The sequence below is a fragment of the Miscanthus floridulus genome, chromosome 13 (assembly GCF_019320115.1).
Source record: "Miscanthus floridulus cultivar M001 chromosome 13, ASM1932011v1, whole genome shotgun sequence".
Taxonomy (NCBI): domain Eukaryota; kingdom Viridiplantae; phylum Streptophyta; class Magnoliopsida; order Poales; family Poaceae; genus Miscanthus; species Miscanthus floridulus.
The window spans coordinates 27,679,751-27,707,378 of NC_089592.1; the positions used below are offsets into that span (position 1 = coordinate 27,679,751).

The following is a 27,628-nucleotide window of genomic DNA, read 5'->3' on the forward strand; positions in this document are numbered from 1 at the left end:
CATAATTAAACATTTTCTCCTATTTTAAAAATATGCAAATTTTTAGGGTGTTACATCAGGCGTGATGGAGCCCGCGCCCTCGGGATCGGGTGACATGGAGCCTATACCCTTAGGGTCGGGCGAGACTAAAATACGCTCTTGACCTTCCGGGCAAGTTAACGTTCGGGGCCATCAGCTTCCTTCTTACAGGTATTCCTAATACTGATACCTGATACATAGCAAATAATTTATGATCTAATGTGGTTGCAACATAGATGGTGGAATCGCAACCTGTGGCATGGGTAAGGAATGCTAAGAGCAACTCCAACGATAACCATCAAAACAGGGTTCCTACTTTTTATTTGAGGGCTCCCCACTTTTGAGGGCCCTATTTTTTGGGATGCACTCTAGCAGTGGCCTTCAAAATAGAGCCCTCAAACTCGTTCTAATAGAGAATGGCACCTAGGCCCGCTTTTCATTGACTTTATTTCTCGCCCAGGGGGAAGGAAGAGCATCAACCACCGGAGATAGAGAGGGAGCGGGAGCGGGGAGTCGGCGAGGATGCCACCCATCTCGACGCCACTGAGAGAAGCCGGGAACAGGATCCACGATGTTGCCGAGAGGAGGCAGGGACGGGATCCAGGTAAGGGCAGAGGTGTTGGGCATTGCGACCGTGCCCTACCGCTGAGAGGAGCCAGGGACAAGACCCAGGCGAAGGGTGGGGGCATCGGGCATCACGACTGCGCCCCTGCCACTCAAAGGAGCCGGGGACGGGATCCAGGCAAAGGGTGGGGGTTCGGGCATTGTGACCGTGCCCAACGGCCTAGAGGAGCTGGGGACGGGATCTAGGTGAAGGACGGGGCTCGGGCATTACAATCGTGCTTGGGGATGAGGCAGGGCATCGGGGCAGCAGCGTGCCACGCTCGGGCGAGCGGGATCCCGACGGGTGCAGGGAGATGAACCATCAAAACAAAAAAAAAGTAGGGGCTCCTTGCAAACTCTCTGGTAAAACGAGGGCTCGAGAGGAAGATTTGAGGGCCTCATATTTTTTTTAAACCGAAATAGGGACTCTTATGGAATGAGTTTTTTTTTTCCGTCCACAAACGTAGGCATTAGGATATCATCGGGGACTGTCCACGGTTGCTTTTGTCAAAGATGGTCACTATTCGGAGAGTTTATATACTCAAAATCTCCCTGTCGGGCGCACAAAACTGTGATGCCGCCTTCCTCCCCACGCCGTTGCCGCTCGAAACCTGCCGCAAGGCGGAGGGGACTGGGCAGCGCTGCCCCGCGACATCCTGTCCACCATATTCCTCAAGCTGGGGCCCTGCCGCGAGATCATGCGGGGCGCGGAGCTCGCGTGCGCGGCGTGGCGGCGTGGCGGCGTGGCGGCGCGCCGCGCTCGAGGAGCCCGGCCTGTGGCGCCGCGTCGACATCGACGTGGAAGCGCTGGTGTCCGCGGGCCTGCGCAAGGGGTGGGGTGCCATGGCGCGCACCGCCGTGGACCGTGGCGCAGGCCGCTGCGAATCCTTCTCAGGACCCTGCGACGAGGAGTTGCTGCTCTATCTGGTCGAAAGGTACCGATTTGCCAACGAACCAAGTAGTATTTTTCAGTTTCTTCGTTCGTCGAAACAAATTAACCAAACCCAACTATTCTCACCGTGTCAATTGCATTCAGTACCCATTTATGCAGTTCGATACTGAGCACACCTAGTGCGCCCGCCCCAAGCACTGAGTTACTGTGCGTAGGAATTTGTGATGCTAAAGGTAGCTCCGGCCTCTGGCCTCTAGCACATGATGTGGAAATGTGACCTGAATTGTTCTTATTATTACACATTTGAGTATGCCACTGGTTTGGTTTAGGTCTACTGCTGCATACATAAGTTGTTGATAATTTCAATGTGTTTTGAGTTTCAACAACATTTAGGCACTGGATGCTAGAAAACATTTATTTCACAAAGTAGTGGATGAGATAAATGCATCTGAAAGTTGTCGGTGCACAATCATTTAGTTTTCATTTTCTTCAGAAATCATATCAGATCAGTGGACGATGTTAGGTTACCATCAAAGATAGCAGCTTGACAAATCACAAAATATCCATATGTATGTTCCCTGCAATTTGCCACAAAATGACAAATATATGCAAAAACCTGAACCATCTTCACTATCTGACACCCCTCTGGCAGCATAACTTCTTATGAGTTTTGTGTCACTCGACGGAGTTTAAATCTGATGGCACTACGCCAGATTTGCACATCACTGCCGGCCTTATAACTGCTGGATTTGTGAGAACCGGCAGTGATGTATCTTCACTACTGGTTATGAGCTTGAAAATAAAAAAATATTTGGGGCTGGGCTAAAACCGGCAGTGAAGGACCACATCACTGCCGGTTTGTCACTTGAACCGGCAGTGTTTTGGCAGGCACTCATCACTGCCGGTTTAACACAAAAAGGCTACAGCCGTCTTCTCCTTTCTCCTCTCTTCCATCCCGAGAACAGAGGCGCGCGTTTGGACCCTTCCCTCCATTGTTGTGGCTGCTCTTCACCATGAAGCTAGTGCTTGGATTTTGAAAAATGGCTTGATCTTTTTGCTTTAAGGTTAGTAACAAACATCGACTCCTTTGATTTTGTTACTTAATTAGCTTCATTTTAATGGCTACATTGCTTGATTCTCACTCTAGTTCTTTCTTCATTCTAGAGAGCACTTTTCCAATTGGACATTTGTGTCAGGCTCAAATTGTGGTGAATCCATCATCCAAAAGGTTGGTGTCTATGAATACATTTAAATTCCTAGCTGATTATTCCATGATGGTCAAGATCATCATTGTTAGTATGTGATGCTATAATTAGTTCTTAGAAGTAGAGTAGAATAGTTGTTCTTCAATATTGTGCAATAATTGTTTTTTACTACAATTTTCAATTTACAGGGCTGGAGCTACCAATTTCAATTTTTCAATAATGAGTGTACAATAATGTTTTCCAAAAATGGTACTTTCGAGCTACAATTGTTATTCATGAAGCTCGATTTCTTATTAATTCTTTGTAATTACTGTCTCAGTATTTTTTTGTGCAGAGATGGATCGAGAGTGGATGCATCTGTCCCGAACAGACAAGCGGTACATGCATGGCCTCAGCCAGTTTATCACCGATGCCAAAACCCATGCTGGGAATGGGAACCCTGTCTTCTGCCCATGCAAAGATTACAAGAATCATAGGAACTTTCATCAAATTGAGTCTATACGATCGCACTTGATTACCAGGGGGTTCATGCCAAACTATATAATATGGACTATGCATGGCGAGGTTAGTGTGAATATTCTGCGGGAAAACGATGATGATGTGGACATGCCTGACGTAGCCATCCACGATGCTGACGAGGAACCCGGTGTCAACACGGAACCAATGACCACAGTTAATAATGTGTTTAGGAACAAGCTAGCTGACGACACCGAGGATAACGATGGCATTTCTCAGCTGCTACGTAATGTAGAGACCGGATGTCTTAGTGAAAGAAAGCTAGAGAAAATGAGACAAGATGGCAAAACACCATTGTATAGGAATTGTCCAATGAGCAAACTGGAAGCCGACATCATGCTATTAGAGTTCAAATCGACAAACGGATTGAGCGATAAAGGCTTCGATTAGTTATTAGGTATAATAAGGAAAATGCTCCTAGAAAAAAATGAGTTGCCAGAAAAGACATACTTAGCCAAGCAAATGATCTGCCCCATTGGCCTCGAGGTTGAAAAAATCCACACGTGTTCCAATGATTGCATATTGTACCGTGGAGAAAAATACAAAGACTTGGACAAGTGCCCCAAGTGTGAAGCTCCACGGTACAAGGAAGGGCCGTCAGATGAGGGTACCAAGACCAGAGGAGGTCCCATAAAGGTCATTTGGTATTTCCCTATAGCTCCCCGGGTGCATAGGTTGTTTGCATGTGCAAAGTCAGCCAAGCTGTTGTGTTGGCATGGCGAAGAGCGTAAGAAAGATACAATGATGAGGCACCCCGCCGATGGGCATGACTAGAGGACTGTCAATACTATGTTTTATAAGGACATCGGTGGAGAGGTAAGGCACCTTTGGTTTGCTTTGAGCTCAGATGGGATGAATCCTTTCGACCAGGTTAGAAGCAATCATAGCACCTGGCCAGTGATGCTCTGTATATATAACCTTCTACCTTAGGTCTGTATGAAGCGGTCATACATCTAGATGCCACTACTGATCCAAGGACCAAGACAGCCTGGGAATAACATCGATGTGTTTCTGGAACTAGTGATCGATGAACTAGTGGAGATGTTTGAAAAGGGTGTGCCGAATATTTGGGATGAGTACAAAAAGGAACATGTCACGATCAAGGGAGTACTTATCGCTACAATCACCGACCTGCCAGGTCGAGGTTCATTGTCCGGAGAAAAGACAAAAGGCTATACTAGATGTATCGAGTGCTTGGACGACACCGATGCGGTAAATCTACCAAATAACTCAAAGATAGTTTATATGAGACACCATAGGTTCCAACCAAAGGATCACCCTTACCGCAGGAACAGAAAAGATTTCAATGGTACTATTAAGAAACGCTTAGCTCCAAAATATCAAGACGGGCCTATGATACTTCGAGAACTCAACAAACTAGAGGTTGTCCTTTGGAAGGGGGACAATGCAGTAGCAGCGCCTGATGGGAGCGTTTAGAAGAAAAAATCGGTTTTCTGGAAACTACCTTACTGGTCATTTCTGAGTGTACGCCACTGTCTTGATCCCATGCACATCACTAAAAACGTGTGCGCTAACACTCTTAACACCTTGATGAACACTGGGGGGCATCGAAGGATTCACTAGCCACATGCCTGGACATGCAACACTTGGGAATCAGGAAGGAGCTGCATCCCGTGGAGCTAGAGAATGGCCAGTTCGAACTTCCGGTTGCGTTATGGACATTGAAGAAGGAAGAAAAGCGTGCGCTTATTTCTTTCTTCAATGAACTCAAAGTCCCGACGGGCTACTGTGTGAACCCAAAGAGGCTAGTGAACATGAGAGAACTCAAGTTCAACTATGGCCCTATGAAGGCCCATGACTATTATGTCATTATGACTCAGCTGCTCCCTATTTCCCTACGTGGTATCCTCCCCCCAAAGGTCTACGCCCCAATCCTAAAGCTTTGCTCGTTCTTCAACGCGATCTCAAAAAAGGTCATTGATGTGTCCACGCTAGAGCAGCTGCAGCGGGATATAGCCGAAACTCTCGTTAGGCTTGAGATGCATTTCTAGCCGACTTACTTTGATATCTCATTGCATCTGCTCATTCATCTTGTTGACCAAATTAGAGCCCTTGGCCCAATGTACTTGCATCAGATGTTTCCTTTCGAAAGATTGATGAAAGTTTTTAGGAGGTATGTTAGGAACAACTTCAGGCCAGAAGGGGGCATGGTTGAAGGATGGTCAACAAAGGAGGCCATTGAGTTCTGCACATATTATCTAGACATCAAAAGGGTCGGAGTTCTAGAATCTCGTCATGAGAGAAGACTACGTGGCAAAGGAACGATCGGGGAGAAATCTGTTACAGTAGACGACCCTGTTTCTTTCAGACAGGCATAGTTCACTGTTCTCCAGCAAGCTGAGGGTGTGATGCCATACATTGATGAGCACAGGCAATCGCTGCAAACTCTGTATCCAAGCAGGTCATGGGCTTGGATGGATAAAAAACATAAGGAGGAATTTGTCAGCTGGTTGCGACGTCGCTTGCTTGGAATAAAGTTGGGTAATCAACTGGATGCCATAGCCAAGGGACCTTCGAGTACATATCTTAAGTACCAAGGGTATGAGATCAATGGATTCATATTTTACACAAAAAGCAAGATGGAAAGAGCACATACCAAAATTGTGGTGTTCGTTTTGATGCTCGCAACAAGAATGGCAACGTGCAGGCGACATACTATGGTTTCATAGAGGAGATATGGGAGCTAGCATACGGTCCATTGAAGGCAGCTCTTTTTCGCTGCCTGTGGGTCTAGCTCGAGGAAATCAACACTGACAGTGAAGGGTTCACTACCATTGATCTCACTAAGACCGCATACAGAGACGACCCATTCGTTCTTGCAAGAGATGTTATACAAGTCTTCTATGCAAGGGACAACAAGACAAAAGGAAGGCTAAAAGTAGTCCTAGAAGGGAAAAGGAAGATTGTCGGTGTCGATGGAGTGACGGGTGAAGAAGACTACAGGGGCTATCAGGAAATGCCTCCATTCGGGGCGAACGTACCCCTACCTATCCTTCAAGAAGGTGATGAACCTACTTACGTATGAATTGATCACAATGAGGCCCTCATTATTGATGTTCCTAAAGATAGTTAGATTATTGTTAACTATGTAATCATTATGCTGATGTTGTATTAGTAATTCGCAGTGAATATTTAATTTATATTTTGTGCGCATCTCTACAAGTTAATTATTGACTATGTAATCAAATATTAAGATGATGTTCACAAACACTATTATTTGATAATTATAGACCATTAATTCATTATCATAGAATTAAATATTCAAGACACAAATTTTTATGTTATTTTAGAATATAAACTAACTGCATTATTTCTATTAATAAATAAAGAAAGAAAAGCAAAATAAGTGAACTCCCTATTCTAGCTCAGTTGTTAAGGCCGCGCACTCTGTACTCTGAGACCCACGCTCGAATCCCAAGTAGGCCAAACTTTTTGATTTTGCATTTATTATTTAGTAGTGCATTACAATGGGATAAAAGGAAAAAATAAAACCATTCTAACCGAACTCCCTATCCTAACTCAGCAGTTAAGACCGCGCACTCTCGACCCCGTGACCCACGCTCGAATCTCAGGCAGGCCAAACTTTTTTATATTTTTCACAAAAGGCTACGATGGCAGGCTCCAAACCGACATTGTTTTTTTATATTTTTTTACCTAAAGTTGGTGGCAAGGCCCTTCACTACCAGTTTTGGTTTTAAAACTGGCAGTGATAGTTTCTATCACAGTCGGTTGCTCAAACCGACACAGAAGGCCCCATTCACTGTTGGTTTTTAAACTAAAACCGACAGTGATATGTAGATGCTCCTCACATGCCAATAGTGCTCCCATGACCACAACCACGACTGCTAGCCCCTATAAAATGGCCCTCGGCCAGGAGCTAGCCTCTCCATGCATGTTGGTTTCAGCCAGGCCTTATCAACCATGATACAATGTTTTCCTCTCACAACAAACCACAGATATCATTATGCATCATAGTCCACCAAAATGGTGCACACATGAGGTACTAGAAGAATGCTACTGAAGATAGAGCAATGCCGAAGATTGGAGATGCCACGAGATTCACAGAGCCATCCGCTGTGGTGCCGAGCTAAATCCGATGTGCTCTGGACTATACCAAGAAAAAGGCCATGTACAGTAGAGGCATGGATTCATCGATGTCACTTATCATCTCCAACCGGTATAGCTCGTAGACCACCTCGGTGCTGTTGTTTGACCCTAGTTGGTGCTAGAAGAATGCTACTGAGGTGGTTAAATTATAATGTGTTGATACACATTGATGGTAACATTAACCTATATGCAAATAGGTCTTTGTTATCGTATATGTAATTGTAGTGTAAGGTCTTTGTTATCGTATATGTAACTTATTTCTAATTTTTTTGATGTATTTCATTACTATCTAAATAAATATATCGTTGTTGTTAAAACTTTCCCACTGTAGTATCTAAATAAATATATCCTTCACATATATGCACATTCACTGTCGGTTCTATTTAGAAACCGATAGTGATAGTCACCTTCACTGTCGGTTCTATTTAAAAACCGGTAGTGATAGTAACTTTCAGTGTCGGTTCTGTTTAAAAACTGGTAGTGATGTCCATGGCCCCTATATAAAACAAACTGTCGGCCACATACATCGATCCCACCCACCCATGAACTCTCTCAGTCTCATTTATCACATTTCACTCTCACTTCTCAAGACATCCGCTCTCTCTCTACGTGATTTGGTCATGGCTGCTGCATTTTTCAATGGTATTGATATGTTGTCTTCTCCAATATTCTATCTATATTCATTTGATCTATATTTGTATTCATGTTTCTTTGCATTCTACATTTATATATATTCTTATTCCTTGCATTCAATCTATATTTAATTATGTTGCCACATTTTACTTGCAAGAATTTTTTATGCATATATTTTATGTTCATTTTTTTGCATTTTATCAATCAGGTGGTATGAACAACGGACCTCCCCCACCACAAGAACCAGGTTTCCACCCTGGCGATGAGCCATTCGCTCCTAATGTGGCCATTCCATGGTTCTCTGTTCCAGCTATTGTATGAAATATTTTCCAACATCTTTTATTTTTTGATGCTAATAAATAACTGTAATTAGTTTAATATCATTGTTGCATGCATATATGTTGCAAACTATATCCCCAATAGATTGGCTGCGAACAGCACTTAGCTGGTTCTTTATCTCGGACATCGTCGAGAACATGACATCTAATGCAAGTGGCCGGCTATGGACGTGTGAACTCAGTTTTCTCATCCCTGTGAGGGGTTCAAATCATCGGAACCATATCCACGGGATGGGAATACAGAGCCCGGACGTGATAAGCGCCCAATTAAGTGTCGTGCGCATTTGTTGAGAGGCACTTCGACGTATTTGCTATGATGTGCCTGATTTCTCGCACTTCAAGGCACTTGCTTTAAATGCTGGTGATATCCCCGTCCCGCAAGCAAGCGAATGGTTTGCTAGCTACAACCATGCGGATGTGGTAAAATAGTCACTTATACCTGAGTCGTGGTTATTTGTTGTTTATTATTGTAATAACATTCTCTATTTTTTTCTTTTTCTCCACATGCAGATTGCGCTATAGGACCTTACCTATGCTGCATGTGGCTTGTGGGCCGTTCTAGACCAAGCTACGTAGCAACTCGGGTATGATTGGGACTTCTGCAATGGAAACCTCGGCCAGCTCACTATAGAAGGACACCAGTACTGCATAAGGATTACTAACAGAGGCAATGGTCGTTCAGTAGGTTACATCTATGGCCGACCATTTTTTCGGTATTGTGAGGCACGAGAGAGTGCACTCATTAGGGCATTAGACTTCATTGATACAAGCGGATACATAATCCGTGACATCAATTACCATATATGGCTACAGAGGCATGTTAGTGTGCGTGGCCCGATCGATCCCGGCAGTGATTCCGATAGTAATTAATGTTTATTTAGCTAGGTTTTCAAGGTCGTAGTTTAATTGGGTTCTAATTTTAATATGTACGGCTTTGTGTGTTTAATTATTGTCATGCATGTAATTCGTGTAACATTCCGGTGTCATATTGGTCTCAAACTTTTCTCAGGCTTGCACTTGCCACGTGTGAAGGAAACACCAAGTTTGGGATTTTCCGGAGATGGTTTGCTACTTTCTGAGGTTTAATTGAATTTCCGCGCAACGAGACCATTTAATTATAGGTTGAACTGAGTCTACCCATGAAAAGATCTGGAATGGTGCCAAACTTTTACATAGGCTCTAATGTACCCTAGGGATAAGAATTTTGTGGAGGTGGATGGAAAAATCTATTGGGTCCAAGATGAAATTCACCCTCTTTTGTCTCATTTGGCACGGACAAAAATATAATAAATAAAAAATGAACAGAAAAACCTAAGATCCTGTGTGGGGTCTTAATTTGGATGTACATGCTTGCCAAAAAAATTTCAAGCCATTTCGACATAGGTGGAGTATACATGCTTCATAGAGGTACATGTGCCCTTTCATTGAACCATGACTATACACATAGGTTATCAAGGTTTCTGTGGTTCATAGGCATTCTGGTGTCATATTGGTCTCAAACTTTTTTTCAGACTTGCACGTGCCATGTGAAAAGGAAACACCAAGTTTGGGATTTTCCGGAGATGGTTTGCTACTTTCTGAGGTTTAATTGAATTTTCACGCGACGAGACCGTTTAATTATAGGTTGAACTGAGTCTACCCATGAAAAGATCTAGAATGGTGCCAAACTTTTACACAGGCTCTAATGTGCCCTAGGGATAAGAATTTTGTGGAGGTGGATGGAAAATCTATTGGGTCCAAGATGAAATTCACCCTCTTTTGTCTCATTTGGCACGGAGAAAAATATAATAAATAAAAAAATGAACAGAAAAACTGAAGATCCTGTGTGGGGTCTTAATTTGGATGTACATGCTTGCTAAAAAAATTTCAAGCTATTTTGACATAGGCGGAGTATACATGCTTCACAGAGGTATATGTGCCCTCTCATTGAACCATGCCTATACACATAGGTTATCAAGGTTTCTACGGTTCATAGGTATTCTAGTGTCGTATTTGTCTCAAACTTTTTTTCAGACTTGCACGTGCCACGTGTGAAGGAAACACCAAGTTTGGGATTTTCCAGAGATGGTTTGCTACTTTCTGGGGTGTAATTGAATTTTCGCGCGACGAGACCGTTTAATTATAGGTTGAACTGAGCCTACCCACGAAAAGATCCGGAATGGTGCCCATCTTTTACATAGGCTCTAATGTGCCCTAGGGATAAGAATTTTGTGGAGGTGGATGGAAAATCTATTGGGTCCAAGATGAAATTCACCCTCTTTTTGTCTCATTTGGCACGGAGAAAAATATAATAAATAAAAAAATGAATAGAAAAACCTAAGATCCTGTGTGGAGTCTTAATTTGGGTGTACATGCTTGCCAAAAAAAATTCAAGTCATTTCGACATAAGCAGAGTATATATGCTTCACAGAGGTACATGTGCCCTTTCATCGAACCATGACTATACACATAGGTTATCAAGGTTTCTGTAGTTCATAGGCATTTCGGTGTCGTATTGGTCTCAAACTTTTTCTTAGGCTTGCACATGCCACGTGTGAAGGAAACACCAAGTTTGGGATTTTTCGGAGATGGTTCGCTACTTTCTGAGATTTAATTGAATTTCCGCGCGACGAGACCGTTTAATTATAGGTTGAACTGAGTCTACCCATGAAAAGATCCAGAATGGTGCCAAACTTTTACACAGGCTCTAATGTGCCCTAGGGATAAGAATTTTGTGGAGGTGGATAGAAAAATCTATTGGGTCCAAGATGAAATTCACCCTCTTTTGTCTCATTTGGCACGAAAAAAATATAATAAATAAAAAAATGAACAGAAAAACCTAAGATCTTGTGTGGGGTCTTAATTTGGGTGTACATGCTTGCCAAAAAAATTTCAAGTCATTTCGACATAGGCGGAGTATACATGCTTTACAGAGGTACATATGCCCTTTCATCGAACCATGACTATACACATAGGTTATCAAGGTTTCTGTGGTTCATAGGCATTCCAGTGTCGTATTGGTCTCAAATTTTTTTCTCAGGTTTGCACGTGCCACGTGTGAAGGAAACACCAAGTTTAGGATTTTCCGGAGATGGCTTTCTACTTACTAAGGTTTAATTGAATTTTCACGCGACGACGCCGTTTAATTATAGGTTGAACTGAGTCTACCCACGAAAAGATCCAGAATGGTACCAAACTTATACACAGGCTCTAATGTGCCCTAGGGATAAGAATTTTGTGGATGTGGATGAAAAAATCTATTGGGTCCAAGATGAAATTCACCCTCTTTTGTCTCATTTGGCACGGAGAAAAATATAATAAATAAAAAAATGAACAGAAAAACCTAAGATCCTATGTGGGGTCTTAATTTGGGTGTACACGCTTGCCAAAAAATTTCAAGCCATTTTGACATAGGAATACATATGCTTCTATTTATTCAGTATATAAAAGATTTTTTTAATATATATAAACATCGCTGTCGGTTTCAAGAAACCGGCAGTGATGAGAAGAAACCGACAGTGATGCTTGTTATCACTGTCGGTTTATTTTGAAAACCGGCAGTGATATATAAAAAATTAAAAAAAATTGTGCTAGCCCTCAGGTTCAAGCTCGGGGCTCGGGCTACAGAGTTCAGACACTTAACCGCTGCGCTAGTATAGGATGTGTGTCATAGTTTATTTATTTTATCATTTTGACGTTTAGACCGCTTAATAAATTATAAAATTAAACCAAAAAAATTGGGCCGCCCGGGATTCGAACACGGGTATCGGGGGCTAAGTTACGGGGTCTTAACCGTTGAGCCAGTAGAAGGTGTTCGAAAGATGTGGAAAAGATAATTTACTTATGCTGTAACCACACATGGAAATCATTGCCGATTTAAAAAATGGCCCGGCAGTGATGTGACAGATGACAGACATGCTGCAACACGGTATTATCTAGAAGAGCAACAGTCCTATTGACCCCCTTGATCTCTGGTACGTAGCATATCATATATTATGGTCTTCGTGACAATAAGGTAAGCAAAACAAGGTCATACAAAATGCAACATCCAATATGTAAGCAAATAAAACGAGAGATCATATGCAATGTAAAGTATCAACCCAAGGTGGTGATGATCAAACAAAGGATTCGACGACACAGTTTTTTCAGCACCAGTAAATTATTACATCGACCTAAGGCATTGATTAATCAGTAGTGCTACTACTAATTACTGTTGGTCCTACCGCATGCGTCATCCCCCTGCTACTGGTCCTCTTCGCGCTTCTTGCGCTCAGCCCTGCGCCGGTGCCGTTCCACGTCCATCGCGAGACGCCGCTCGGTCTCCTCCTGGCAGCAGCACTCCTCCTCCTCGTGGTGGCGCTCCTCCTCCTTGGAGATCTCGACGATGCGCTTCAGGATGCAGTCGTCGGTCTCCTTCTATGTGATGGCGCGGAGGTGCCGGTCCTCCTCCTCCTTCCGAGCCATCTCCAATGAGTTGAAGACGACCTCCTCCATCGAAAGAGGTTCTGGTTCCTCCTCCGATGCAGCCTCATGGTCCAGATCATCCTCGAGGTTCACCTCGAGGTCTGATTCGAACAACGGCGTCGGTGGAGGCGTTGGGGGCGACATGAGGATGATGGGTTCAGCTTCGCCCATGTTGTCTTCAAGCGGCGAGGCATTATGCGTGGCGATGGGTCAACGGTCGGGGTGAGGTGTGCGTGGGAAGGGCGGTGCTTTGCTTTCTTGACGCACGGTGGTGTGGCGGCTGACTATGTGCATGGGGGGCTTATATAGGCGTGTCGGTGGTGGAACTGATCACGGTGCAATAACTCGCACCCCTCGGAAGATGGAGCACGCCTGCATTGGGAACAGTTGAACCGCCATTGCGCCTGCGTTGGGAAGACCGAGCGCACCTATGTTGGGAAGACAGAGCGTGCCTGCATTTGGGAACCGGCGAGAGCAGCTAGCCAATGGATGGGTAAATGCGGCGTCTCTTCGTGGGAACTGCGCTTCAAGGACCGGGTAATTAAAACAGCGGCTCTTCATATGGGAACCGCGCGACCAGCGTGGCTAGGGAGTTGAAGGGCCTACGCGCAAAGCAGGGACAGATAATCACTCAAAAGAATAAATTCCTTCAAACTTTCCAAAATCAGGTGATAGCTCAATGGTTTGTCTGCTGCTCTGGAACTTGTAGGCTTTGGTTCGATTCAGGGATGCAACACATTTATTTTATCTTTTTGACCTTTAGACCGCTTAATAAATTATAAAATTAAACTAAAAAAATTGGGCTGCCTGGGACTCGAACACAGGTCTCGGGGGCTAAGTTGAGAGGTCTTAATCGTTGCACTAGTAGGACGAGTTCAAAAGAAAATGGAAACTTATCCTACTTAACACCTAAGTTAAACCTAACTACTACACAACATCACTACCGGTTTGGGGAATAACCCGACAGTGATGTACACCATCACTATCAGTTTGTAAGCAAAACCAACAGTGATGAGCTATTTCCTGAAATAAATTAATAATTTATAAAATAGAACAAAAAAATTTGGGCCGCCTGGGACTAGAACACGGGTCTCGGGGGCTAAGTTGAGGGGTCCTAACTGTTGCGCCAGTAGGAGGAGTTCGAAAGAAAATGAAAACTTATCCTACTTAACACCTAACTGCTACAGCACATCACTGCCAGTTTGGGGAGTGACCCGGCAGTGATGTGCCCCATCACTATCGGTTTACAAGCAGAACCGGCAGTGATGAGCTACTGCTATAAAAGTGGCACGGGTTGAAATTATCCCAATTCATTTCAACCCTGTGCCAACCCCTCCCCCCGCACCGCCGAAGTACCACCCCACGCCAGAGCACCGCCCCACGCCGTCCACCGCCACACACCGGAGCACCGCCCCACATCGGAGTAGCGCCCCACGCTGGAGCACCGCCCCACGTCGGAGCATCTCCCCATGCCGGAGTGAAGGGACCGTGACGCCTAAGAGGGGGGTGAATTAGGCGACTTAAAATTCTAACTCCAAAAACTATGACCTCTTCTTCTAACTCTAGCAAAACATATGCAAAAGATGAACTATCTAAATGTGCAACTACAGTTTTGCTAGTGAGTTGCTATCTCTGCCGCAAAACAAGTAATGTAAATAATGTAAATGTGGAAGCTAAAGAGCAAGGTAGAGATATACAAACTCCCATCGATGACTCTAGTATTTTTACCGAGGTATCGAGAAGCACGCAAGTTTCCCCTAGTCCTCGTTGGAGCCCCTCGCAAAGAATCCCTCACAAGGGCCAAGCTCCCGGTCGGGTAACTCCGTGGATAGCCTCGGGCCTTCCCCACGCGCAAGTGGGTCTCCAACGTGCCTTCCAGCAAGCCTCTTCTGGATGCTCCCCGCCGTCTTCACTATCAAGCTTCTGGCAGAAACGCCGCGGGCCTTGTTCCCTCCGATACACGGTGGCGGCCACACCACAAACGTGGTTGGTGTGATCTCACAAGACTTCAAGCCCCTTCGATGTACAATAATGGTGCTCGCAAGCACCGAGTGGTAAGAGGTATGCAAACCTCACTAAACACTAGGCCTATACCTAGAGCAAGCACATGAGCGGTGGTCTAATCAACCTAAGCACTTCGCAAAGCACCTACGCTAATCACCTAATGAATCAATAAGCTCTATGCAAGTGGAGATCACTAAAATGGTGTATCAACACCCTTGGTATGTTTCCTCAGCTCCACACTCCTCAAATGGCCGGTTGGGGTTGTATTTATAAGCCCCATTGAGAAAGTAGCCGTTGGGGTCGAATTCCCACGAAACTGCTACTGACCGGACGCTGAATCGTTCTGACCGGACATGTCCGGTTGTCCCTACCGTTGAGCCGGCAATGTGCTGATTGGACGCTGGCCAGCGTCCGGTCGCCTGCCACCGGATGCGTCCAGTCATAGATTTGCCGCTCTGGAACCTCTCTTTACTCGATCGGATGCTGTTGTCCTATGTCCGGTCAGTTGCCGCCAGCGTCCGGTCCAGTGTCCGGTCACCTGTCTGCTGAGCCACTTGCCCAGTGTCCGGTCGCTTGTCCAGCGTCCGGTCCAGCATCCGGTCACCACAGTGAGCTCATTTCTTCGCGATCTTGCATACGGCTTGGTTCCAATCTTCATGCTTGGACTTTGCTTGATCTCTTGGGTCTTCTCTTGTGCTCCTAAGGTCTTGCTTGAGGTGTTGATCATCGGATCATCATGTCGCCTTCGTCCAAGTTACGTCTTGCACCCTATTGAACTACAAAACAAACACCAAAATCCAAAGTAAATGGGCCTAGGGTCCATTTTCCTTACAATCTCCCCCTTTTTGGTGATTGATGCCAACACGACCAAAGCAAGCAAATAATAAAAAAATTAAATTTAAAAACTATCTACTTGCTAGGATGCAATGCAAAGGGCAAGGTTATATGATGCTAGAATATCCTACTTAGATACCAATTGAAGACCATCTTGCCCTTGCAAATGTCCCCATGTGGCATTGTGGATTTAAGCCTTGCTTCCTACAAATTTTACCATTACTTAGACTAATCCATAATCCACTTTCCTCCCTTTCTCGGACCATTACCACTTGTAGACATCAACTTGATGCTTGCCTTTGGTCCTTCAAATTCTCCCCCTTTGGCATCAAACACCGAAAAGGAAGACATTAGTAGCACAAGGGAGGGTCAAATTTCGTGATCCTTTGTGTATAGAGTGAAATGGATCACAAAATTTGACTCTCACATTATATAGACTAAGCTCCCCCTAAATGTATGCATACATATGGTAGAAAGCAAAGCATATGCATAATTTGCAATTTATTGCACAAGAGAGTTTAATCTATATAATGTATGGAGAAAGCATATAAATATGAAATGAAATCAACATGATGATGCCAATTGAAGAATGATGCTTAACTCTGGGGACTCCAATTTCCTTACAATGAGACTACTACACATGTGATAGGTTTGAAAAATTGATACCATTTGAAAAAGTGTTAGTCTCAAAGCATCCAAGTTGTAGAAATATTCCCCCTAAATATGTGCACACAAATATAGAATACTTTGTAGAAATTATGCACATTGATTTTAGAATCAAAAATACCACTTGAAAGATGACATCTCATGAATGTGAGAATCATTTTCAAAAAGATACCTAGGAGAGATTATCTACAATTTGGACTTTGGCACATATTAGATGAACAAAAGTAAGACAAGCTATGTGCCGTGCTTCTAAGCAATTTTAAACCATGTAGGTTTGCTCCAAGGGTTAAAAATGAGACCGAGCAAGCCTACCATAAGATATACCTAGTGTATGCATGATAAAAGATATAAGCATGCAAATGTAAACCTAGGCATGAAGAGTAACTAGATGCTTAAAGATACCAATTGTAGGAAAACCTAATTGCAAGATGTACCAATTGAAGAGTAATAACATCTAGTTACCTAACATGGGAAGGGGAATTTGGGTCTATAGTATTCACTAACCCACTTGGCAATGATTTTGTCCATCATGATGCACCCCATGAAATGCACCCATACTTTGCCAAGTCTCCAAATTCCCTAACGTTCGACGGACTTCTCACTTCCCTTTTGGGATCCAAACCTTCTTGGTGCTCTTCAAGTTTGAAATGATTTCCTTTGGCACCCAAAAGCATTTGACCCCATAGTTGGCTTGCTTGTTCACCTTGATGGCCACCACCTTGTCATTTTTCTTCTTCTTCAAGAGATAAGGTGTGGATGCCTTCTTGTCCACCTTGTTGGTGTAGGTGTTGGAGAGCTTGCTTGTTTGCTTTTTCTCCTTCTTCTTTGCTCCTCCCCCATTCTTCACCTTGCACTCATAGGACTTATGACCTTCCTTGTGGCACACGTAACAAACCACGGTTTGTCATTCATCAAGCTTCTTCACTCCCTTGATGGTGTTATCTTGATGAAGTTGGGTTTGCTTCGCCTTGCCTTTCACTTGAGTCAAGTCCTTGGTGAGGCGAGCTACTTCTTGCTTGAGTTGCTCATTCTCTTTTGCAACCTCTTGTGTGCATGTATCAACAACTTTCTCAACACAAACTTGGTTGCACAAAGGTGAGTCTAAACATAAATCATTACAAGAAGTAGAGGCATCCTTTTTAGACATGTTAATGATAGAACTTTTCTTTTTAGATGCCTTGGTGGGGGTTGTGCTAAAGGCTTCAAGATTAGCAAGTTTATTAGTTAGCTCATCACAATGTTTGCACATGGTTTCCATTTTAGCAAGCAAACTATTATATGCTTCTTGTGAGCTAGCTAACTTTTCTTTTAATTTTTCATTTTTCTTTAAGAGTTGCTCATCATTGATTGTGCATGCATTTGTTGTTCCACTAGTCTCAAGTTTCTCAATTTTAGTAGATAGTTCAACATTGAGATTAGCAAAGTTCTCATATTGTTCAAGCAAGATTTTGTATGCCTTTTGTGAACTATCTAGCTTTTCTTTTAAACTTTTGAGCTTCTTTTGTTGACTAGTGCAAGCTTTAGCATAATTAAGATTTTCTTGCACAAGTTCATGATAAGAAGGCATATCATCATCACTATCACTCTCACTAGAGGAAGAGCTTTCGTTACCTCATGCCATAAGGCACACACGAGAAGAGCTTGATGATGAGTGCTTGCAGCCCCGCCTCTTGTGATGGGGTTCTTCTTCACTTGAAGAATCATCCCATGATCTTATTGATGTGAGGGCTTGGTTCTTGCATGCCTTCTTCTTTGTCTTGGGTGTGGGCTTGTTTGGACAAACTTCCACAAAGTGCCCCAACTCGCCGCATCCATAGCATCCTCTATTTCTTTGCTCCTTTCTTTGATTTGTGAAAATGAAATCTTGAATTTGGATGGGCACACCCTTGACATTGAGCCTTTGGATCATCTTCTCCATTCTAGCTTTATAGTATGGGAAGTTAGTGCCATCAAAGTGCGGAAGGCTAGCGGTATCCATCCCAACCACTCTAAATAGCGTCGGCTCAACGGCGGTTAAACCAAAGGTCTAAAATGAGCCAACCGGCTCTGATACCAATTGAAGGGACCATGACGCCTAAGAGGGGTGGTGAATTAAGCGACTTAAAATTCTAACTCCAAAAACTATGGCCTCTTTTTCTAACTCTAGCAAAACCTATGCAAAAGATAAATTATCCAAATGTGCAACTACGGTTTTGCTAGTGAGTTGCTATCTCTACTGCAAAACAAGTAATGTAAACATTGTAAATGTGGAAGCTAAAGAGCAAGGTAGAGATATGCAAACTCCCGTCGATGACTCCGGTATTTTTACCGAGGTATCGAGAAGTGCGCAAGCTTCCCCCTAGTCCTCATTGGAGCCCCTCGCAAGGAATCCCTCACAAGGGCCAAGCTCCCGGTCGGGTAACTCCATGGATTGCCTTGGGCCTTCCCCACGTGCAAGTGGGTCTCCAACGTGCCTTCCGGCAAGCCTCTCCCGGATGCTCCCCGCCGTCTTCACTATCAAGCTTCTGGTAGAAACGCCGCGGGCCTTGTTCCCTCTGGTACATGGTGGCAGCACACCACAAACGCGATTGGTGTGATCTCACAAGACTTCACGCCCCTCTGATGTGCAACAATGGTGCTCGCAAGTACCGAGTGGTAAGAGGTATGCAAACCTCACCAAACACTAGGCCTAAACCTAGAGCAAGCGCATGAGCGGTGGTCTAATCAACCTAAGCACTTCGTAAAGCACCTATGCTAATCACCTAATGAATCACTAAGCTCTATGCAAGTGGAGATCACTAAAATGATGTATCAACACCCTTGGTATATTTCCTCAGCTCCACACTCCTCAAATGGCCGGTTGGGGGTTGTATTTATAAGCCCCACTGAGAAAATAGCCGTTGGGGTTGAATTCCCGCGAAACTGCTACTGACCAGATGCTGAATCGTCCTGACCAGACACATTCAGTTGTCCTGACCATTGAGCCAGCAATGTGTTGATTGGACGCTGGCCAGCGTCTGGTCGCCTACCACCGGACGCTTTCGGTCGCAGATTTGCCGCTCTAGAACCTCTCTGTACTTGATCGGACGCTGCTATCCTATGTTCGGTCGGTTGCCACCAGCATTCGGTCGCCTGTCTACCGAGCTGCTTGCCCAGCGTCCAGTCGTAGCGTCCGGTCGCTTGTCCAGCGTCCGATCTAGCATCCGGTCACCACAGTGAGCTCATTTCTTCGCGATCTTGCATATGGCTTGGTTCCAATCTCCATGCTTGGACTTTGCTTGATCTCTTGGGTCTTCTCTTGTGCTCCTAAGGTCTTGCTTGAGGTGTTGATCATCGGATCATCACATCGCCTTCATCCAAGTTATGTCTTGCACCCTATTGAACTACAAAACAAACACTTGCAAATTCATTAGTCCAATTTGGTTGTGTTAGTTATCAAACACCAAAATCCAAAGTAAATGGGCCTAGGGTCCATTTTCCTTACACGGAGCACCACCCCACGCCGTCCACCGCCCTAAGCCGGAGCACCACGTCGTCCGTGTCAAGCCAGAGCACCACGCCATCTGTCCCACCACCGAGGCCTTCAGGAGCGCGTAGACAGCTGCTTCCCCCCCCCCCATGGTGAGTGCGTGGCTCACTGCCCGCTATGTGTCTAATGAAATGTCCCACAGCTGCTTACTTGAATCAGTTTGATCATGCAGTGTGTGCTGTCATACAGTTTGATCATGCAGCTGTGAATGCTAGAACCTAGGTTTGCCACAAAGTGTGTGCTATCTATTTCTTTGTGTTTCTGGATGCATTGCTAGTAAGTAGTACATTATTACTTAGTAGCATGTTGCTTAGCTCTATTCATCAGTATACTGATAAGAACAAAAGCGTAATTTTATTTTTGGTTACTAGGATAAACATAGCAGGGACTCGTAATACTTGACAGAAATTGCTCTCTGAACGTTAATGGTAGTTTGTTTTCGGAGTACTTGAATTTTCTTTATGAATTCTCCAAACTTGTCATGGAATTCTTTAGACCTATAGAACTAATATATGTCCAAACTTGTCATGGAATTCTCCATGCTATCAGCATAAAGATGCATAATTATTAACTTATGCAAGATTACAAGTAATACATAGTTATGTAGCCTTGTGCATTAAACTGGGAATATTTTCCAACAATCCTATCTTATTATGAGTTTTTGCATGTCACTTTCCTGGGATAGTACGAGATGCATATTTGCCCCTACCAACCATGTAAGTTTTAGATCAAAGTATCACTATTTTGGAAAGATGCTTACCTGCACTGATACTTGTGAAAGAACCTCGCGCCGATGGTTGGGGGATTTATAGTGAGACTGAAGACTCTTAGACATCTCTAGGAGTATATCCAAAAGTCTTAAATTGGCTCTCTAAATCACCATTTGGTTTTTAACGAATAAAAAATATTCTTTATATCTTTCCTACATCTAACAACTATTACTAAGGCACGTGAATAGCTATTTTCCAAACACTCCTATCTATGCAATGGTCGTGTGTTATTCGTAAATATATTAAATTGTATAAGAATACATCATGTTTGAATGACAACCTAATTTACTTAAATGTATAGGCAACCATGGCATGGTATGTAGTGCATGTTGGTCACATGCCTAGGATTTATCGAACCTGGGAAGATTGCTATGCTCAAGTCAATCGCTACACTGGTAATTTGCATAAAAAATACAACACAGAAGCTGAAGCTTTGAGAGCCTACTATAGTTATCCGGCCTACCTTGCAAACCATGGGCAACCGGCCTACTATGGTCCAATGAATGCAAACCATGGCCATCCGCTGGCACTAGAGATCGAAGAGAAGCCACCCGCCGGAGATGTGAAGATTAGGAGAATAGCTCCTTGGTCTTGGAAAGATGTCATACTTTTATTTATGGCTATGGTCATCGCTTTTCTTATTTGGAAGTTGATGTAGGCTTAGTTTCGTAGAAGAGTAGGTGGACTTTGTTGTATGTGGTCAATCAAGCAATGAATTTGTTCTAGGTGAACATATGCTATTATTTGACTTTGTTGTATGTGGACTTATTATTAGACTTTGCATTAAACATATTATATATATGAACATATGCTATTAGTAGTTGTCCGCGGCCAAAACTAACCATGATCGTGTCACAGCCATGACTCATCGTCGCATGTTACCCCATCGCCGAAGAACTGATCGGCAACAAGAAGCGGCTGATATCGCTGGGACAGGAGAGCCACATGATCTGACAAATGGTGACGGTGTCAATCAGGTCGGTGAGAATGAGCAGCCATGGACCCCGTCCGGCCTACTCGATCTGGGTCAAAATGACCAAGATGGCTAGGTAACTTTGGTATCATGTCACTATGTACCCACACATGCTAATCAATTGAGAGGATCATAGCTTACTTAGTGTCTCTAGCAGGAGCCTCCGCCGGCCGAGGAGCCAGAGGGTTCGGGTAGCAGGAAGGCCAGATCCAAGCGAGGCGTGTCAAAGATTCCTATTGGTAGGAATACACACTGGCACATTACTAAGTTCGATGAATTCAGGGATCCACTCTCACCACCTATAACTTTGACCAAATACAAGACTATCCTTGGGTTACTTGTTAGGGACTTCATCTCGATTAAGTACAGGAAGTGGATTGGGAAAGATGATGACCGGTGGAGGGTTCCCGAAAGCCAGAAGGATTACATATGGGATGTCACGATCCCAGAGTATCTCACTTTCTCAGCCGAGTATGATAGGGAGTTAGTCAAGAAAAAAGCAAAAGAAATCATGGGGACATGCTTCAAGAATTTCAAGGGGACATTGTACAAGAATTTTGTCCTCCAAAATAAAGAGCCAGATTTCGATGGTGGATAGTTTAGCAAGCAGAAGGACTTCTGGTAGGATTTCAAGGAATACAGGTTATCTAAGGAGTACTTAGACCTGAGCAGGAAGAATAAGGAGAATTCATAGAAAGCGACGAATCATCATCATCTCGGCTCTTGTGGCTACGCCAAAAAGATGCCAGAATTTAAAGCAGAACTTCAAAAGATGGATCGCCTTGCTAAGGAAGGCGTTTAGGTTGAGACCACCGATTGGGAGCCCAGATCGGTATTATACTGTATGGGGAGAAATGTACGACACACCGAGGATGGGAGCTTTAGCTCCTCAAATCAACCCATGAGCGAACTCATCCAGAGGATCTCCCAGGTAACTGAGGAGGTGAGGCAAGGGACTCGCACTTCTAATAGGGAGAAAGACGTGATCACCCAAGCACTCGGAACCAAGGAGCACTCTGGTCGCACTAGAGGAACCGGTGTTGTTTCTTGGAAACTAGCTTCCCCCAAGAATCTAACACTTACCGGAGCCGCTCGAGGGGTAGAGCGGAACATGAGGCAAAGTATTTGAGGAGACTAAAAGAGATGGAAGATAGAATAGAAGCATGGATTGAGGCGACCATTGATAATGGGGATGGGGATCCCGATCTTCCATCAGGTGATGGTAACTATCGTTGTGGCGGAGAATGACACACCGATCCGGCTTCAGATCGAAAGATCGAACCCTGCAATCTTAGCATCATAGCTTCTCTGGTTATCAACCAAGTCACGGACCGGGTTGACCTCGCCAAGAAGGCTAATCCCTACCTGTGCAAGGAAGAACACAAGCAAGAACAAGAAAGAACGCAATCAAATTGCAGATGAATGATTATCTCACGAAGTTGGGGTCTCATAAACCGATGAACGGCGAAACTGTTCTTGATAGAATAATCTAAGCAAAACCCCAAAACCTAATGATGGCAGCGGTGTATGATTATAAAGGTCTTAGGGTCGTCGCCTACCCTGGACGTGCCCCCTAATGGGCCCAAACACGATACACGGTCCAACGGACCAAAAGAAGGTGTCGCAGCACCCTGGCAGATTCTAGATGCTGACTTGTTTCGATGATTCCCGTTGATTCCGAAGAGCTTTTGACATGAAACCACTTGGATTGGCTTCCTTATCAAAATATCTTTCCATCCATATGTGGATCATCGAAATTGGAGTCCAGATGCGTCCTAGATGACCAGTTTAAGGTAGACTGGTCCTAGATTCCGAGGCAGACTCAAACTTGAGTTGCTTTGGGCCTCCACCTCGGGGACTCGAACTGAATTAGCCTCGGGCCTCCTTCTTGACTTGGAGACCCTTGCTGGCCTCCTTCCCCTCCATCCCATGCGCCAAACATGGTCATATGCATGGGTGTCATGTCCTCATCAGTTGAAGCGTGAGTCGAGCAAATTTTGTTGTCCAAGGGGTCAGTAGTACCACAAAACCCTACTCCTAGTGCCTTTATCCCACAGTTTAGGGGTCGCAACAGCTACGGATCGACCCTGCTCGACAAAGAAGAGGCGAATCTGCCTCATCCAGTGGACAACATCACTGAACCCGTCAATGTCAGGTTGTACATCCGTCAGGAATGGACAAAGGACAAGGTGGCGCTCGGCTAGGCCTGGCCTACGGGAGACGGGACAATTAATGGCCGCCCAATTCCACTGGGGTATGCTCGCGTCACCATTGACAGAATACTTGATAAGAAGTTTAACAAGATACCCATTGAGTACCCCATAGCGGAAGGCAGGCCGAAACTTGGTCAAAACAAGGGCTCTCTAGTGGCCTAACACAAGCGCTTCATTAAGCTTGACCATCAATTGTCCTCTGATGATGAGGACGACTGCGAGTCTTCGCCCACCCCCGATGATCACTCACCATCTCCCAACAGATATCACTCCCCTCCTCATCCAGAGCCATCACCCCCGAGAAGACAGAGGTCTCCATCTATTCCTCCTCGTTCGACTCCATCTTCATCAGCCCTGAGAAAAGAGACTCCTCCTCCTCCTCCCCCTCCTCCATCTTCATCAGCGTCGAGAAAACATAATTCTCATTGTCATCCTCCTCCACCTCAGCCCAAAACAAGATCAAGGACATCCTCGTAGTCACAGAAAAGGTCCTTGGATTCGGTCGCTAATGCTCCCAAAGTGGACCAACAGAAAAGAAAAAGGCCATTCAGTGGCAGCGTTACCACCTTGATGAAAGAAAAATTTACAGCACACATCTCGAAGGAAGATTGTGTTAGTTTCTTCAATCTCTGTGCCTCATTGCCTTCGTATATGTTGAAGTCCGAATTTGAAAGGCAAACACAGAATAAATATGCTATAACAAGAGACGAAGAAATACACAATAAAGATTTGAGGAACATACAGAAGTACGTCGAAGACAACCCAAGATTAACCATGGAAGAGGCCGTGAACATCTATTATGATGTACAAGGGACAGGAACACTAGCAATGAAGTATGAAAGGGGCAATCTTTTGGTTCCTGATGACGAGTATAAAAATCTGACAACATATATGCGCCAGTTGCATGAATATTACATGGCTCAAGCAACAGAGACGGACGACTTTGGTTTTGAGGTTATTATCCGTTCGCCACATGTTTTCCATTATCTCGAAGAAGAGAAGTTCGATGTCGAGTGGGAGTGCTTGTTCTAGCTATACCAGAAATGTGATCTCAATGTTCAAATGTTGATGCTGTGGACTATGTAAGTACCCTACACGCATGATATTACAATTAACTACTCTCTCGAGACAAATTGTTAACTTTTGAGCACTTCTCATGATTTTATGTAGGTGTATATCAAAATTTTGCATTGTAAAAAGCAAATGAGATTACATAGGCTTCTTGGACCCCTTGCGAGTCAATGAGAGGACATGTCTAGGCCTCTATGGATGTGACGTGGAAGACCTGAAACAGAGATCAATTGTTGTTTTCGATGAATTCACGATGAAGAAGAAAACCCACATACTTCTAGCCTACAACTGCCAGTATATGTTTTTGGCTTTTAATTTTATGCTTCTTTTTTCGGTAAAATTATTCGATAATTAGGATTCTGTGATTGCAGCAACCATTTTATCTTCATTTGTGTCAATCTTGCCAAAAATCTGATCGAGGTGTGGGACTCAAAGAAAAAATCATTTCATCATCTGGATGCACCGGTGGCAGTGCTGAATTAGTAAGTGATCCTAATAACTATTATTTTCTAGTCACACATACCGCTTTCTAATGTTTCTCCTTTTAATGTTGCTCAGTGTCCGAAGAAGACATATCGGTGGGACACCGGTCCCATTCAAGGTTGTCGAAATGGAGGGGAAGTACCTATCACAGTCGTCGGGAAACAATGAATGCGGGTTTTATGTAATGTGGACAATGCTTTGCTACATCGGCGCGAAATCGGAAGAAGCCGATAAGTTGGTGTGTATAATCTCCATTTTATTTATGTCTCTTAATAATTCAACAAAATGATTTACTGTTCCTCTTTGGATATCATCTTTTTTGAACGACAACGCAAGAAATTTAAGCACGAAAGGCTGCTAGACATGGAGATCGTCGCACTACAATCGGAGCTGGCAAAATTCATCTTAGCCGAGGTATTGGAAAAAGATGGAGTATTTTCCATTGCACAATCCGTGAGGTACAAGGACCAGTACGGCCTAGAGCAGCTCGCCAGATTATTGTAGGAAGTCCGAGAAGCATGTGTGAAGTCCAGGAACATTTCTTTTTTATTTTGAGGGATCGAGATGTAGATAAGAACATTTGAATTGTAATCGTAACATTTGTAATGTTTAATATTGATGGACCTGTCGTCTACGTAGCGTATATAAAGTGAAACCCGATTCCACGAAAAAATATAAATTAAAATAAATTATAAAACAATAAAATACGAACGGGCCATCACCGTCGGTTAGCAACAAACCGGCAGTGTTGTCGTAACCATCGCTGCCGGTTAGAAGGAAACCGACAGTGTTGGCTTGCTCAACACTACCGGCTTGAACCATGAATCGACACTGATAGTTATGAGAACACTGCCGATTTGATCCATGAATCGACACTAATATTTACTACAACACTGCCGGTTTGAACCATGAACCGACAATGTTGGCTTGCTCAACACTACCGGCTTGAACCATGAACCGACACTGATAGTTACGAGAACACTGTCTGTTTGATCCATGAACCGACACTGATATTTACTACAACACTGCTGGTTTGATCCATGAACCGACAGTGTAGGCTTGCTCAACACTGTTGGCTTGAGCCAAGAACTGACACTCTTGAAGCAACCGTCACTGTCGGTTGGCTCTACAAACCGGCAGTGTTGTTCAACTAGACACTGCCGGGTGGAGCCAGGAACCGACACTGTTTCCTGTAGATCAGTGTCGGTTTTTAAGGACCGACAGTGATGTCAACCCCTCATCACTGCCGGTATGCCACTGTCGGTTTAAAATCCGGTAGTGAAGTGGGTTTTTGAACCGGCAGTGATGTCCAGATCTGGGGTAGTGTAGGATAAAACCTATTTAACTCTCTAACCCAATTGTATATTCTTTTTGTCTTAACATTTTCCACCATTCGGCTATTGATGTTATGTTTAAGTCTTTTCTTTATCTTCATATTTGAATAACTAAAGACCATCATTTACAATATCTTTTATTTGTATATCTTTTTTTGGTTTCTTCTCATTCTCACCAGAGCACAGCACGGTAATATTCACTTGCATAGATGATTTGTTACATACCACTAATATGATGCATTAACATTTATTAACTCATATATTCATTCTAATTGATTTTAAAACATTCTTGCAGAGCAAACTCTTTGAAGTGGCTCCATCTGTTATGCCTAGATATACCCAATGAAGTATTGAATGTGGCATTCAAGAAGCACCCTCTCCTTGAGGATCTCGAACTTGTCTATGTTAATATCCCCAGTGAGGATATGTTGAAATCTGTTTGCTTGTCCCCATCTCATGAAACTCAAACTTAGTTTCAGCGCATCCTGTAATGATAACTGTGGTGTCGATGAGGAGTTGGTATTGGAGATTATTGACAGAGAAATTCCAATGATGTTAAATTTACAGTCACTAGAATTGTTTGAATGTGATCTGACTACAAAGGGACTGATGGCCATCCTTGACAACTGCCCAATACTACAATCTCTACACATCACTGGCTCTTTTGAGTACTACAACATGGATGACGTGCTACAGAAAAAATGTGATAGAGTGAGGAACTTGAGTATTCCAAAATACTCAATCCATGGCTAAATGATTGAAAGCAGTAGCATTGTTTTAGAAATCTCCAAAGTGTAGTGATGTGGGGGATATCAATACAGTTGCCTCATCATCGTCATCACCATCTTAATTTGACAAACTGAGACTATAAATTATGGGTTTCTTCCTTGAATGATATCCAAGCAGTGTGCAATGTCCGATCTTCTTTTTTGCTGCAATGGTTTTTGACGTGTCTGGTCAATGGAAATGAAATCATGTTAAGGAGTGGTCAAGAGT

At 43.9% G+C, this 27,628-nt stretch overlaps 1 protein-coding gene and 1 long non-coding RNA gene across 2 annotated transcripts; both read left to right on the top strand.

Moving 5' to 3' along the window:
• The first annotated feature begins 1,134 nt into the window (after positions 1-1,134).
• On the top strand, positions 1,135-27,628 carry LOC136499647 (uncharacterized). The gene is made up of 2 exons (XM_066495228.1): positions 1,135-1,556; positions 26,928-27,628. The coding sequence occupies exons 1-2, from the start codon at positions 1,135-1,137 to the stop codon at positions 27,103-27,105; spliced, it is 600 nt and encodes a 199-aa protein (XP_066351325.1). The 3' UTR covers positions 27,106-27,628.
• Positions 1,700-3,607, top strand: LOC136501923 (uncharacterized). The gene is made up of 4 exons (XR_010770386.1): positions 1,700-2,577; positions 2,678-2,741; positions 2,907-2,967; positions 3,053-3,607. It is a non-coding gene; the product is annotated as an uncharacterized lncRNA (long non-coding RNA).